We start from the raw sequence: 15,214 nt of genomic DNA, 5'->3' as shown, positions 1-15,214 counted from the left end.
AATAATCCTTAACTAACTTTTTTTTATCTTAAATAATAACTTTCTTCCATCCTAGAGGGAGGAGAGATGAACGAGGCGAAATCTGCAAACTTTCTGGATTAGATCCCAGGCTCTTCGGCTCTGGCGTTGGGCTATCGTCACGTCATCATGAGCCAGCCCTGACGCCCATTTATACGCCGCCGAATAAAACGATGGGCTACTGCTTCAAAACGCGTTAGTGAATGAATGTACAACTATGGACATATTCTAAAATATAATTTCCTTCACAGAGGACTCATGTACCCTAGCTTTGCCACAAACCGAGTCGTATCCGACTTCCCCCGCCAAACGGAGTCCTATCCACGCAATACCGATTCGTATTCGAGACAGACTGAGTCCAATTCCACCCAAACAGAATCGTATCCCAGGAAGCGCACTTCCTGAAAGATACGAACCTAACAAGTCATCGTCATCCTTCGATCTGGCCATCGACAACAAGGACTTCGATGGCTACGCGGGCTACTAGACTCTAGATAGATCTCGTTGTTTTTAGGTTTAGTGATGTACATGCCCATACATTTAGATAATAAATATAAATGTGTTCCACTTGCTCATTTGCTTGTACTAAGCTAAGTTTTGATAAATAAAACTATTGAAAAATCATCCTTGCTGTGTTCTGTAACGGGGGAGACTATTCCGATTGCAAAAAGGCGTGGCGTCCCTGAAAAGGACTCCACTTAATCAGGGACATTTTGTCGATGACAGGAAGCCATCGCACATTTCCCAGGATCCTGAGGATCCAGTGATATGATATGCCAATCTTCGGAAGGCTATATCTCAGATAAATACGGCCCGTTCGGTGAAGGACATAGTCCTTTTTTCCAATGGCAGTCGATTGGCAGGACTCTCCCGAGCAGGAGGCTATCGGAAGGCTATGTCTCAGATTAATAGGGCCCCATCGGTGAAGGACCTAGTCCTTTTTTCCAATGGCAGTCGATTGGCAGGACTCTCCCGAGCACGGAAAGACATGCCACACTCCGATCGGCTGCCGTATTGCAGAGATATAGCGTGCAGAAGAAACCAGTATTTTCATGATATGCCAATCTTCGGAAGGCTATATCTCAGATAAATAGGGTCCGTTCGGTTAAGCCCCTAGCCTTTTTTTCCAATGGCAGTCGATTGGCAGGACTCTCCCGAGCACGGAAAGACATGCTTCAGCCCGATCGGCTGCCGTATTGCACAGATATAGCGTGCAGAAGAAACCAGTATTTTCATGATATGCCAATCTTCGGAAGGCTATATCTCAGATAAATAGGGCCCCATCGGTGAAGGACCTAGTCCTTTCTTCCAATGGCAGTCGATTGGCAGGACTCTCCCGAGCACGGAAAGACATGCCGCACCCCTATCGGATGCCGTATTGCAGAGATATAGCGTGCAGAAGAAACCAGTATTTTCATGATATGCCAATCTTCGGAAGGCTATATGTCAGATAAATAGGGCCCGATCGGTGAAGGACCTAGTCCTTTTTTCCAATGGCAGTCGATTGGCAGGACTCTCCCGAGCACGGAAGGACATGCCACACTCCGATCGGCTGCCGTATTGCAGAGATATAGCGTGCAGAAGAAACCAGTATTTTCATGATATGCCAATCTTCGGAAGGCTATATCTCAGATAAATAGGGTCCGTTCGGTTAAGCCCCTAGTCCTTTTTTCTAATGGCAGTCGATTGGCAGGACTCTCCCGAGCGCGGAACGACATGCTACAGCCCGATCGGCTGCCGTATTGCAGAGATATAGCGTGCAGAAGAAACCAGTATTTTCATGATATGCCAATCTCCGGAAGGCTATATCTCAGATAAATAGGGCCCGATCGGTGAAGAACCTAGTCCTTTTTTCCAATGGCAGTCGATTGGCAGGACTCTCCCGAGCACGGAAAGACATGTCACACCCCAATCGGCTGCCGTATTGCAGAGATATAGCGTGCAGAAGAAACCAGTATTTTCATGATATGCCAATCTCCGGAAGGCTATATCTCAGATAAATAGGGTCCGTTCGGTTAAGCCCCTAGTCCTTTTTTCTAATGGCAGTCGATTGGCAGGACTCTCCCGAGCACGGAAAGACATGTCACACCCCAATCGGCTGCCGTATTGCAGAGATATAGCGTGCAGAAGAAACCAGTATTTTCATGATATGCCAATCTACGGAAGGCTATATCTCAGATAAATACGGCCCGTTCGGTGAAGGACCTAGTCCTTTTTTCCAATGGCAGTCGATTGGCAGGTTTCTCCCGAGCACGGAAAGACATGCCACACTCCGATCGGCTGCCGTATTGCAGAGATATAGCGTGCAGAAGAAACCAGTATTTTCATGATATGCCAATCTTCGGAAGGCTATATCTCAGATAAATAGGGCCCGTTCGGTGAAGGACCTAGTCGCCCAGGATCGTGAGGATCCAGACTGTCGGTCGGCATCAAAATCTCGACATCGAAAATGAGGCCGATTTTTGGCAAATTTAATGATGTAACCATCATGATTTTTTGCGAAAATCGTGAAAAAATTGATGTCCTTTTTTCCAATGGCAGTCGATTGGCAGGACTCTCCCGAGCACGGAAAGACATGCCACACTCCGATCGGCTGCCGTATTGCAGAGATATAGCGTGCAGAAGAAACCAGTATTTTCATGAAATGCCAATCTTCGGAAGGCTATATCTCAGATAAATACGGCCCGTTCGGTGAAGGACCTAGTCCTTTTTTCCAATGGCAGTCGATTGGCAGGTTTCTCCCGAGCACGGAAAGACATGCCACACTCCGATCGGCTGCCGTATTGCAGAGATATAGCGTGCAGAAGAAACCAGTATTTTCATGATATGCCAATCTTCGGAAGGCTATATCTCAGATAAATAGGGTCCGTTCGGTTAAGGACCTAGTCTTTTTTTTCCAATGGCAGTCGATTGGCAGGACTCTCCCGAGCACGGAAAGACATGCCACACCCCAATCGGCTGCCGTATTGCAGAGATATAGCGTGCAGAAGAAACCAGTATTTTCATGATATGCCAATCTTCGGAAGGCTATATCTCAGATAAATAGGGCCCGATCGGTGAAGAACCTAGTCCTTTTTTCCAATGGCAGTCGATTGGCAGGACTCTCCCGAGCACGGAAAGACATGTCACACCCCAATCGGCTGCCGTATTGCAGAGATATAGCGTGCAGAAGAAACCAGTATTTTCATGATATGCCAATCTTCGGAAGGCTATATCTCAGATAAATAGGGCCCGTTCGGTGAAGGACCTAGTCGCCCAGGATCGTGAGGATCCAGACTGTCGGTCGGCATCAAAATCTCGACATCGAAAATGAGGCCGATTTTTGGCAAATTTAATGATGTAACCATCATGATTTTTTGCGAAAATCGTGAAAAAATTGATGTCCTTTTTTCCAATGGCAGTCGATTGGCAGGACTCTCCCGAGCACGGAAAGACATGCCACACTCCGATCGGCTGCCGTATTGCAGAGATATAGCGTGCAGAAGAAACCAGTATTTTCATGAAATGCCAATCTTCGGAAGGCTATATCTCAGATAAATACGGCCCGTTCGGTGAAGGACCTAGTCCTTTTTTCCAATGGCAGTCGACTGGCAGGACTCTCCCGAGCACGGAAAGACATGCCACACTCCGATCGGCTGCCGTATTGCAGAGATATAGCGTGCAGAAGAAACCAGTATTTTCATGATATGCCAATCTCCGGAAGGCTATATCTCAGATAAATAGGGTCCGTTCGGTTAAGCCCCTAGTCCTTTTTTCCAATGGCAGTCGATTGGCAGGACTCTCCCGAGCACGGAAAGACATGCTACAGCCCGATCGGCTGCCGTATTGCAGAGATATAGCGTGCAGAAGAAACCAGTATTTTCATGATATGCCACTCTTCGGAAGGCTATATCTCAGATAAATACGGCCCGTTCGGTGAAGGACCTAGTCCTTTTTGCCAATGGCAGTCGACTGGCAGGACTCTCCCGAGCACGGAAAGACATGCTACAGCCCGATCGGCTGCCGTATTGCAGAGATATAGCGTGCAGAAGAAACCAGTATTTTCATGATATGCCAATCTTCGGAAGGCTATATCTCAGATAAATAGGGTCCGTTCGGTTAAGCCCCTAGTCCTTTTTTCCAATGGCAGTCGATTGGCAGGACTCTCCCGAGCACGGAAAGACATGCTACAGCCCGATCGGCTGCCGTATTGCAGAGATATAGCGTGCAGAAGAAACCAGTATTTTCATGATATGCCAATCTACGGAAGGCTATATCTCAGATAAATACGGCCCGTTCGGTGAAGGACCTAGTCCTTTTTTCCAATGGCAGTCGACTGGCAGGACTCTCCCGAGCACGGAAAGACATGCCACACCCCGATCAGCTGCCGTATTGCAGAGATATAGCGTGCAGAAGAAACCAGTATTTTCATGATATGCCAATCTCCGGAAGGCTATATCTCAGATAAATAGGGCCCGATCGGTGAAGAACCTAGTCCTTTTTTCCAATGGCAGTCGATTGGCAGGACTCTCCCGAGCACGGAAAGACATGTCACACCCCAATCGGCTGCCGTATTGCAGAGATATAGCGTGCAGAAGAAACCAGTATTTTCATGATATGCCAATCTTCGGAAGGCTATATCTCAGATAAATAGGGCCCGATCGGTGAAGAACCTAGTCCTTTTTTCCAATGGCAGTCGATTGGCAGGACTCTCCCGAGCACGGAAAGACATGCCACACTCCGATCGGCTGCCGTATTGCAGAGATATAGCGTGCAGAAGAAACCAGTATTTTCATGATATGCCAATCTTCGGAAGGCTATATCTCAGATAAATACGGCCCGTTCGGTGAAGGACCTAGTCCTTTTTTCCAATGGCAGTCGACTGGCAGGACTCTCCCGAGCACGGAAAGACATGCCACACTCCGATCGGCTGCCGTATTGCAGAGATATAGCGTGCAGAAGAAACCAGTATTTTCATGATATGCCAATCTTCGGAAGGCTATATCTCAGATAAATAGGGTCCGTTCGGTTAAGCCCCTAGTCCTTTTTTCTAATGGCAGTCGATTGGCAGGACTCTCCCGAGCACGGAAAGACATGCTACAGCCCGATCGGCTGCCGTATTGCAGAGATATAGCGTACAGAAGAAACCAGTATTTTCATGATATGCCAATCTTCGGAAGGCTATATCTCAGATAAATACGGCCCGTTCGGTGAAGGACCTAGTCCTTTTTTCCAATGGCAGTCGACTGGCAGGACTCTCCCGAGCACGGAAAGACATGCCACACTCCGATCGGCTGCCGTATTGCAGAGATATAGCGTGCAGAAGAAACCAGTATTTTCATGATATGCCAATCTTCGGAAGGCTATATCTCAGATAAATAGGGTCCGTTCGGTTAAGCCCCTAGTCCTTTTTTCCAATGGCAGTCGATTGGCAGGACTCTCCCGAGCACGGAAAGACATGCTACAGCCCGATCGGCTGCCGTATTGCAGAGATATAGCGTGCAGAAGAAACCAGTATTTTCATGATATGCCAATCTTCGGAAGGCTATATCTCAGATAAATACGGCCCGTTCGGTGAAGGACCTAGTCCTTTTTTCCAATGGCAGTCGACTGGCAGGACTCTCCCGAGCACGGAAAGACATGCTACAGCCCGATCGGCTGCCGTATTGCAGAGATATAGCGTGCAGAAGAAACCAGTATTTTCATGATATGCCAATCTTCGGAAGGCTATATCTCAGATAAATAGGGTCCGTTCGGTTAAGCCCCTAGTCCTTTTTTCCAATGGCAGTCGATTGGCAGGACTCTCCCGAGCACGGAAAGACATGCTACAGCCCGATCGGCTGCCGTATTGCAGAGATATAGCGTGCAGAAGAAACCAGTATTTTCATGATATGCCAATCTACGGAAGGCTATATCTCAGATAAATACGGCCCGTTCGGTGAAGGACCTAGTCCTTTTTTCCAATGGCAGTCGACTGGCAGGACTCTCCCGAGCACGGAAAGACATGCCACACCCCGATCAGCTGCCGTATTGCAGAGATATAGCGTGCAGAAGAAACCAGTATTTTCATGATATGCCAATCTCCGGAAGGCTATATCTCAGATAAATAGGGCCCGATCGGTGAAGAACCTAGTCCTTTTTTCCAATGGCAGTCGATTGGCAGGACTCTCCCGAGCACGGAAAGACATGTCACACCCCAATCGGCTGCCGTATTGCAGAGATATAGCGTGCAGAAGAAACCAGTATTTTCATGATATGCCAATCTTCGGAAGGCTATATCTCAGATAAATAGGGCCCGATCGGTGAAGAACCTAGTCCTTTTTTCCAATGGCAGTCGATTGGCAGGACTCTCCCGAGCACGGAACGACATGTCACACCCCAATCGGCTGCCGTATTGCAGAGATATAGCGTGCAGAAGAAACCAGTATTTTCATGATATGCCAATCTTCGGAAGGCTATATCTCAGATAAATAGGGTCCGTTCGGTTAAGCCCCTAGTCCTTTTTTCCAATGGCAGTCGATTGGCAGGACTCTCCCGAGCACGGAAAGACATGCTACAGCCCGATCGGCTTCCGTATTGCAGAGATATAGCGTGCAGAAGAAACCAGTATTTTCATGATATGCCAATCTTCGGAAGGCTATATCTCAGATAAATAGGGCCCGATCGATGAAGAACCTAGTCCTTTTTTCCAATGGCAGTCGATTGGCAGGTTTCTCCCGAGCACGGAAAGACATGCTACAGCCCGATCGGCTGCCGTATTGCAGAGATATAGCGTGCAGAAGAAACCAGTATTTTCATGATATGCCAATCTTCGGAAGGCTATATCTCAGATAAATAGGGCCCGATCGGTGAAGAACCTAGTCCTTTTTTCCAATGGCAGTCGATTGGCAGGACTCTCCCGAGCACGGAACGACATGTCACACCCCAATCGGCTGCCGTATTGCAGAGATATAGCGTGCAGAAGAAACCAGTATTTTCATGATATGCCAATCTTCGGAAGGCTATATCTCAGATAAATAGGGTCCGTTCGGTTAAGCCCCTAGTCCTTTTTTCCAATGGCAGTCGATTGGCAGGACTCTCCCGAGCACGGAAAGACATGCTACAGCCCGATCGGCTTCCGTATTGCAGAGATATAGCGTGCAGAAGAAACCAGTATTTTCATGATATGCCAATCTTCGGAAGGCTATATCTCAGATAAATAGGGCCCGATCGGTGAAGAACCTAGTCCTTTTTTCCAATGGCAGTCGATTGGCAGGACTCTCCCGAGCACGGAACGACATGTCACACCCCGATCAGCTGCCGTATTGCAGAGATATAGCGTGCAGAAGAAACCAGTATTTTCATGATATGCCAATCTCCGGAAGGCTATATCTCAGATAAATAGGGCCCGATCGGTGAAGAACCTAGTCCTTTTTTCCAATGGCAGTCGATTGGCAGGACTCTCCCGAGCACGGAAAGACATGTCACACCCCAATCGGCTGCCGTATTGCAGAGATATAGCGTGCAGAAGAAACCAGTATTTTCATGATATGCCAATCTCCGGAAGGCTATATCTCAGATAAATAGGGCCCGATCGGTGAAGGACCTAGTCCTTTTTTCCAATGGCAGTCGATTGGCAGGACTCTCCCGAGCACGGAAAGACATGCCACACTCCAATCGGCTGCCGTATTGCAGAGATATAGCGTGCAGAAGAAACCAGTATTTTCATGATATGCCAATCTTCGGAAGGCTATATCTCAGATAAATAGGGCCCGATCGGTGAAGGACCTAGTCCTTTTTTCCAATGGCAGTCGATTGGCAGGACTCTCCCGAGCACGGAAAGACATGCCACACTCCAATCGGCTGCCGTATTGCAGAGATATAGCGTGCAGAAGAAACCAGTATTTTCATGATATGCCAATCTTCGGAAGGCTATATCTTAGATAAATAAGGCCCCAACGGTGAAGGACCTAGTCCTTTTTTCCAATGGCAGTCGATTAGCAGGACTCTCCCGAGCTCGGAAGGACATGCCGCACCCCTATCGGCTGCCGTATTGCAGAGATATAGCGTGCAGAAGAAACCAGTATTTTCATGATATGCCAATCTTCGGAAGGCTATATCTCAGATAAATAGGGCCCGTTCGGTGAAGGACCTAGTCCTTTTTTCCAATGGCAGTCGATTAGCAGGACTCTCCCGAGCACGGAAAGACATGCCGCACCCCGATCGGCTGCCGTATTACAGAGATATAGCGTGCAGAAGAAACCAGTATTTTCATGATATGCCAATCTTCGGAAGGCTATATCTCAGATAAATAGGGCCCCATCGGTGAAGGACGTAGTCCTTTTTTCCAATGGCAGTCGATTGGCAGGTTTCTCCCGAGCACGGAAAGACATGCCACACCCCAATCGGCTGCCGTATTGCAGAGATATAGCATGCAGAAGAAACCAGTATTTTCATGATATGCCAATCTTCGGAAGGCTATATCTCAGATAAATAGGGCCCGATCGGTGAAGGACCTAGTCCTTTTTTCCAATGGCAGTCGATTGGCAGGACTCTCCCGAGCACGGAAAGACATGCCACACTCCAATCGGCTGCCGTATTGCAGAGATATAGCGTGCAGAAGAAACCAGTATTTTCATGATTGGCAGGACTCTCCCGAGCACGGAAAGACATGTCACACCCCAATCGGCTGCCGTATTGCAGAGATATAGCGTGCAGAAGAAACCAGTATTTTCAGGATATGCCAATCTTCGGAAGGCTATATCTCAGATAAATAGGGCCCGATCGGTGAAGAACCTAGTCCTTTTTGCCAATGGTAGTCGATTGGCAGGTTTCTCCCGAGCACGGAAAGACATGCTACAGCCCGATCGGCTGCCGTATTGCAGAGATATAGCGTGCAGAAGAAACCAGTATTTTCATGATATGCCAATCTTCGGAAGGCTATATCTCAGATAAATAGGGCCCGATCGGTGAAGAACCTAGTCCTTTTTTCCAATGGCAGTCGATTGGCAGGACTCTCCCGAGCACGGAACGACATGTCACACCCCAATCGGCTGCCGTATTGCAGAGATATAGCGTGCAGAAGAAACCAGTATTTTCATGATATGCCAATCTACGGAAGGCTATATCTCAGATAAATACGGCCCGTTCGGTGAAGGACCTAGTCCTTTTTTCCAATGGCAGTCGATTGGCAGGTTTCTCCCGAGCACGGAAAGACATGCCACACCCCAATCGGCTGCCGTATTGCAGAGATATAGCGTGCAGAAGAAACCAGTATTTTCATGATATGCCAATCTTCGGAAGGCTATATCTCAGATAAATAGGGCCCGATCGGTGAAGAACCTAGTCCTTTTTTCCAATGGCAGTCGATTGGCAGGACTCTCCCGAGCACGGAACGACATGTCACACCCCAATCGGCTGCCGTATTGCAGAGATATAGCGTGCAGAAGAAACCAGTATTTTCATGATATGCCAATCTACGGAAGGCTATATCTCAGATAAATACGGCCCGTTCGGTGAAGGACCTAGTCCTTTTTTCCAATGGCAGTCGATTGGCAGGTTTCTCCCGAGCACGGAAAGACATGCCACACCCCAATCGGCTGCCGTATTGCAGAGATATAGCGTGCAGAAGAAACCAGTATTTTCATGATATGCCAATCTTCGGAAGGCTATATCTCAGATAAATAGGGCCCCATCGGTGAAGGACCTAGTCCTTTTTTCCAATGGCAGTCGATTGGCAGGTTTCTCCCGAGCACGGAAAGACATGCCACACCCCAATCGGCTGCCGTATTGCAGAGATATAGCGTGCAGAAGAAACCAGTATTTTCATGATATGCCAATCTTCGGAAGGCTATATCTCAGATAAATAGGGCCCGATCGGTGAAGGACCTAGTCCTTTTTTCCAATGGCAGTCGATTGGCAGGACTCTCCCGAGCACGGAAAGACATGCCACACCCCAATCGGCTGCCGTATTGCAGAGATATAGCGTGCAGAAGAAACCAGTATTTTCATGATATGCCAATCTTCGGAAGGCTATATCTCAGATAAATATGGCCCGTTCGGTAAAGGACCTAGTCCTTTTTTCCAATGGCAGTCGATTGGCAGGACTCTCCCGAGCACGGAAAGACATGCCACACTCCAATCGGCTGCCGTATTGCAGAGATATAGCGTGCAGAAGAAACCAGTATTTTCATGATATGCCAATCTTCGGAAGGCTATATCTCAGATAAATAGGGCCCGATCGGTGAAGGACCTAGTCCTTTTTTCCAATGGCAGTCGATTGGCAGGTTTCTCCCGAGCACGGAAAGACATGCCACACCCCAATCGGCTGCCGTATTGCAGAGATATAGCGTGCAGAAGAAACCAGTATTTTCATGATATGCCAATCTTCGGAAGGCTATATCTCAGATAAATAGGGCCCGATCGGTGAAGGACCTAGTCCTTTTTTCCAATGGCAGTCGATTGGCAGGACTCTCCCGAGCACGGAAAGACATGCCACACTCCAATCGGCTGCCGTATTGCAGAGATATAGCGTGCAGAAGAAACCAGCATTTTCATGATATGCCAATCTTCGGAAGGCTATATCTCAGATAAATAGGGCCCCATCGGTGAAGGACCTAGTCCTTTTTTCCAATGGCAGTCGATTGGCAGGTTTCTCCCGAGCACGGAAAGACATGCCACACCCCAATCGGCTGCCGTATTGCAGAGATATAGCGTGCAGAAGAAACCAGTATTTTCATGATATGCCAATCTTCGGAAGGCTATATCTCAGATAAATAGGGCCCGATCGGTGAAGGACCTAGTCCTTTTTTCCAATGGCAGTCGATTGGCAGGACTCTCCCGAGCACGGAAAGACATGCCACACTCCAATCGGCTGCCGTATTGCAGAGATATAGCGTGCAGAAGAAACCAGTATTTTCATGATATGCCAATCTTCGGAAGGCTATATCTCAGATAAATAGGGCCCGATCGGTGAAGGACCTAGTCCTTTTTTCCAATGGCAGTCGATTGGCAGGACTCTCCCGAGCACGGAAAGACATGCCACACTCCAATCGGCTGCCGTATTGCAGAGATATAGCGTGCAGAAGAAACCAGTATTTTCATGATATGCCAATCTTCGGAAGGCTATATCTCAGATAAATAGGGCCCGTTCGGTGAAGGACCTAGTCGCCCAGGATCGTGAGGATCCAGACAGTCTGTCGGCATCAAAATCTCGACTTCGAAAATGAGGCCGATTTTTGGCAAATTTAATGATGTAATAGGCCTTTGAATAGTCCAGATATAACCAAGGAAAATATGAAAAAATCGGCCATTTTGGTCGCAAGTTGAGGACTTTTGTTGCATAACAACCAAAATCGTTGGAGAAAATGAGTAGCTTAATAGCTTTACTTGGTGGACTAAAAGGGGGGGTCGCGGCATAGCGAGGGTCTCGGCCAATAAAATAAGTTTAAGGGTTTGTTGTTGTACAACAACAACAATTTTTGTTGTTGAAAAACAATAACCCGAAACCCCGTTATTTGTGGGTCGATCCTGGCGTGCCACTGCTTCCTATGACCGGAAGAAAATCCCTGATTTTATGGAGTCCCTATCAAGGGTCAAGGATGTTTCCTCCAGTAATATATATTCTTGATTTGATACGAGTCCTTATCAAGGATTAAAGATATTTTCTCTAGCACAATAGCAAAATGTTAAAAAAATTAAATCTAGAAAATGAATTGAGACGAAATCTATAAATATTTACATATGTACATCTATATTCTATATATACATTCTTATACTTATATAAAGCTAATATAATTATGAATTATGACAAAGCCATTGAGAATATGAAACGGAAAAAGTCTCATTAAAATATTAACGAAATAAGCGTAAAATGTTTGTGCCTGCATTGCTAATTCGATCATCATACATCCTACATCTTCCCGATTTTGGTGGCCATGTCCACAATCACTCCTAGATTTTCCTGCAATGCTTTCACTTGGTTGAGTACATTCGCGTCCAGCATCTCACGGGTCACCTTCATTCAAAGGGGCTTCGCCGAGATCAGACTCTTCTTGCAGAGTATGTGCACGTCGGCACCGTTCTCCTGCTGTGCATGGATGGCCAGCGGGCTGACGCTGGTGGAGAGCATCAACTCCCCGGCGTGCGGCCAACATACGAACGATATGGGTGGCTCTTTCTGGGGGGTCTCTCCACGCTTCAAATGACCTCTGTCCAACGATTGTACGATGGGGCGCGGCAGCTAGGAGCACTGGCGAGTGCGGCACCGTCCGCGATCGGTGCTTACTGAGTTGCTGCGAGCTCGGCTGTCTGATGGCTCGGGACCTGAAGAGGATATGGTGTGCATTGCGGTAATATTAACAAGTATTTGCATTCACTCACCCTTCCACTAGTGGTCGTAGAAATATTTCAACTTCAGATTCAAAAAGTCAGATAAAGTCAAACTCATCCATCTGCTCCAGAGCGGCTTCGGCCTTGACTTGAGCCAGACGTACCTTCTCCTCTTGGTCTTACGCTGCGCCTGACGAAGTGACAGATTTCGGGAGCATTTGATTTCATTATAATTGTGATTTTATGGATAGGAAACGGGGTAGCCGGGTACACGCACATAATATGTGCATCATTTTCGAACTGAATCGAAACATACTACAATAAATTATATATGATTACATCAAGATACGATTCAGAATGGGCCTGGCTGGCATTATTCACAATCATCTACAAGTTGGCGTGCAGCGTCCTGATCAGGGTATCCAGCAGGTTCGACTTTGACTTCGACTTCGCCTGCGTCAAGTTTGTTGCACCCAGTCTGAGAACGTTATTTCGAATGGATATGTCTGCCAGCATTCTATGGAAATAGAAAAAAGAGCATGTATTGAATTGCGATTCTGTTTATAACGTTTCTCTAGTCAATGCTCACACTTTGGCCACCGTGAGACTGCCGAATTTGGAGAGCGGCACCTCGACCGGCTTGGGCGCAGGAAGGGCGACGAGGTGCGAGTCTTCTGCAGGTTAAGAGTTTAAGAGTGGATGCTACTCAGCTCTTTCCTGGCAGAAGACCTTTCATGATCAAAATCGATTCACGAATGCAGGATATTCAAGATTTATACTACCTAAAAGATTAGTTTATTGATAACTCATATAGAATATAATTAAAATATTTGATAGAATATCATGAAGAAAAGAGCATTGTTCGTTTTAATTCCTAAACTTTCCAGTGGTACTTGGAGCAGGGTTGACGACGGGTGCTACTCCTACACCTACTCCTACTCCTACTGCTACTCCGGCTCCACCATTGTTCAACAGTGCGGTTAGTGTCGCATGGGATGAGCTCAAAGTGGAACCTGCCACCAGCTTCGCCTTGAGGGGCGTCGTAGTGCTACCCACAATCTGACCTTGTAGGCATGGAGTGGGCGAAGCAGCTGGCAGCTCCTTTAGTACGGAGTCCTCAATGGTGCCAGTCGTCAGCTGATGTTGTTGCAGCTGTGGCTGCTGTGACTGCTGCTGCGACTGCTGCTGCGTCTGCTGCTGAGGCTGTGGCAATGCTCCTTGAAGCAGGGCGTTCCTTAGATGACTGTTATTTGCCACCGTTTGCTGCTGTGGCTGTGGATGCGGCTGATTGGTCATGATAAATGAGTTGGTTATCAGCCCGCGGCTCTTGATGTTTAGGTCCACAAAGAAGAGCCTCATCTTGTGTATCATCGGATCTGGTACATTGAAAGTCATCATCAGGGTCAGGTCGACGTTTGGCTTGTTCTTATACAGATCGTGGGCTTGATGCAGCCGACAGACCTCGTCGTGAAGGAGAAAGAGGAAACGTAAGTGGGTACTCTCGGCGGGAATAATGCCTCGGGCTGCTAGCCACTCTCGATCCTCGGCATCGGGGAGATAGCGAATGAGTTCCGGGTGCTTGCTGGCCAATCTCTCCTTGCCATCGGTGCCAAAGCCAAACGCTAGATTGGCCTGCACATCCAATACAAATTTTGTGCTGGTCGAGATTTGGGCCGTGTTCCAAAAGATTTGGCGACGCACAGGCGTGGGCAAAGCTCCCCCCAAAATAGGTGTAACCATACGGTGCTGCTGCTGCTGTTGCTGTTGCTGCTGTTGGAGTGGCTGAACTGTCTGCAGTTGAGCCTGTTGCGGAAACATCTGCATTGCCTGGAGCGCGGGCATCTGATTCACCGTGGCAGCTGTGCAGGGCATAGGCTTGGTGGCGGCAAAGCCCAAATTGTTGGCGAACACTTTGTTGCCGATGGCATTCTCTTGTTGTTTAGCCACACGCTTAAGTGCCAGACGCTGTTGCTCCGACACTCCGGCCCCCAAGCGGTGCTGGCGTACAAAGTTCGTGTACTGTGCCTTGGCGTTCTCCAGCAACGCACATGACGACATCTTTTGAAGCGTTTCCTCATTGACCGACTGCTGACCCAGGTTCTCCTTTATGTTTCCAAATGCAGGCTTAAAGTAGTTCTACAAAACATACAAAAAATAATGGTTGAACCACCCCGTAATTGTAGATGTGCCATGCAGGCATTAACATACATTCATGTAGCGTTTGATTATCTCATTGACTTCCGAATCAAAAGATTGCTGCACGCTGATGCGCAGTAGCTCCAGAGCTCTCATAGCGGACTCTGCACTCCCACCGCCTTCGATGTTTTGTGAACCGCCGAGCCGCTGGCGTATTCTCTGCAGCATGGTCTCTGCCATATCCGAGGTGGTCACATATTTCTGCAGGGATTTGGCAAAATGTTTGTGTTATTGTTTATGAATTATCATTAAAATGTTTTCTTTTACCAGAGGCTCTGTGTTCGTAGATGGTAGCTCGGCAAGCAGGGATAATGTGAGTGAGGTGGTGGCGGTGGCTTCTGGTGTCTTTTCCTTATCCGGTTGCTTTTTTGTCCCTTCTGCGGGGCTGGCGACTCGTGTATCCATCGAGTGCGTGGTCTGGTTGGAGCAGTCAGAGTCATCCGAGGAATTGACTGACTGCATTTGCATTGCCGGGGAAGAACGTTGTTGGACATCGTTTGCGGTTGTCGTTGTGTTGTTTAACGATCCACCAACATCACTGGGAATTTTCCAGCAGCGCTGAATTACCATGTTTTGAGATTTATTTGTTTAAGAGTCTAAATTATAAGTTGGCTGTTCAGGGAGCGAACCAAAACCTTTACAAAAACTTTGACTACACTTTTCCCTGGGCGGGAGCTAAGCTAAGTCCCAGGGCCGCGTAGCTAGTGCGCAG

General features: G+C 47.7%; 1 protein-coding gene across 1 annotated transcript; it reads right to left on the bottom strand.

Moving 5' to 3' along the window:
• Positions 1 to 13,071: 13,071 nt before the first annotated feature.
• Positions 13,072 to 15,088, bottom strand: LOC6604287. Its single transcript, XM_002029165.2, has 3 exons — positions 14,770 to 15,088; positions 14,515 to 14,703; positions 13,072 to 14,442 (listed from the first exon to the last, which is right to left on the bottom strand). The coding sequence occupies exons 1-3, from the start codon at positions 15,070 to 15,072 to the stop codon at positions 13,174 to 13,176; spliced, it is 1,761 nt and encodes a 586-aa protein (XP_002029201.2). The 5' UTR covers positions 15,073 to 15,088; the 3' UTR covers positions 13,072 to 13,173.
• Positions 15,089 to 15,214: the final 126 nt, after the last annotated feature.

Source organism: Drosophila persimilis, unplaced genomic scaffold, assembly GCF_003286085.1.
Source record: "Drosophila persimilis strain 14011-0111.01,24,50 unplaced genomic scaffold, DperRS2 tig00000885-arrow-arrow-pilon, whole genome shotgun sequence".
NCBI classification, from domain to species: domain Eukaryota; kingdom Metazoa; phylum Arthropoda; class Insecta; order Diptera; family Drosophilidae; genus Drosophila; species Drosophila persimilis.
This window is presented reverse-complemented; position numbering and strand designations above follow the sequence as displayed.

Excerpts from the sequence above, each read along its gene's own strand:
- LOC6604287 (XM_002029165.2), bottom strand. The coding sequence starts at position 15,072 with ATGGTAATTCAGCGCTGCTGGAAAATTCCCAGTGATGTTGGTGGATCG. Across the intron at positions 14,704-14,769 it reads CTACGAACACAGAGCCTCTG|AAATATGTGACCACCTCGGA; the intron begins GTAAAAGAAAAC and ends AAATCCCTGCAG. Across the intron at positions 14,443-14,514 it reads TAATCAAACGCTACATGAAT|AACTACTTTAAGCCTGCATT; the intron begins GTATGTTAATGC and ends TATGTTTTGTAG.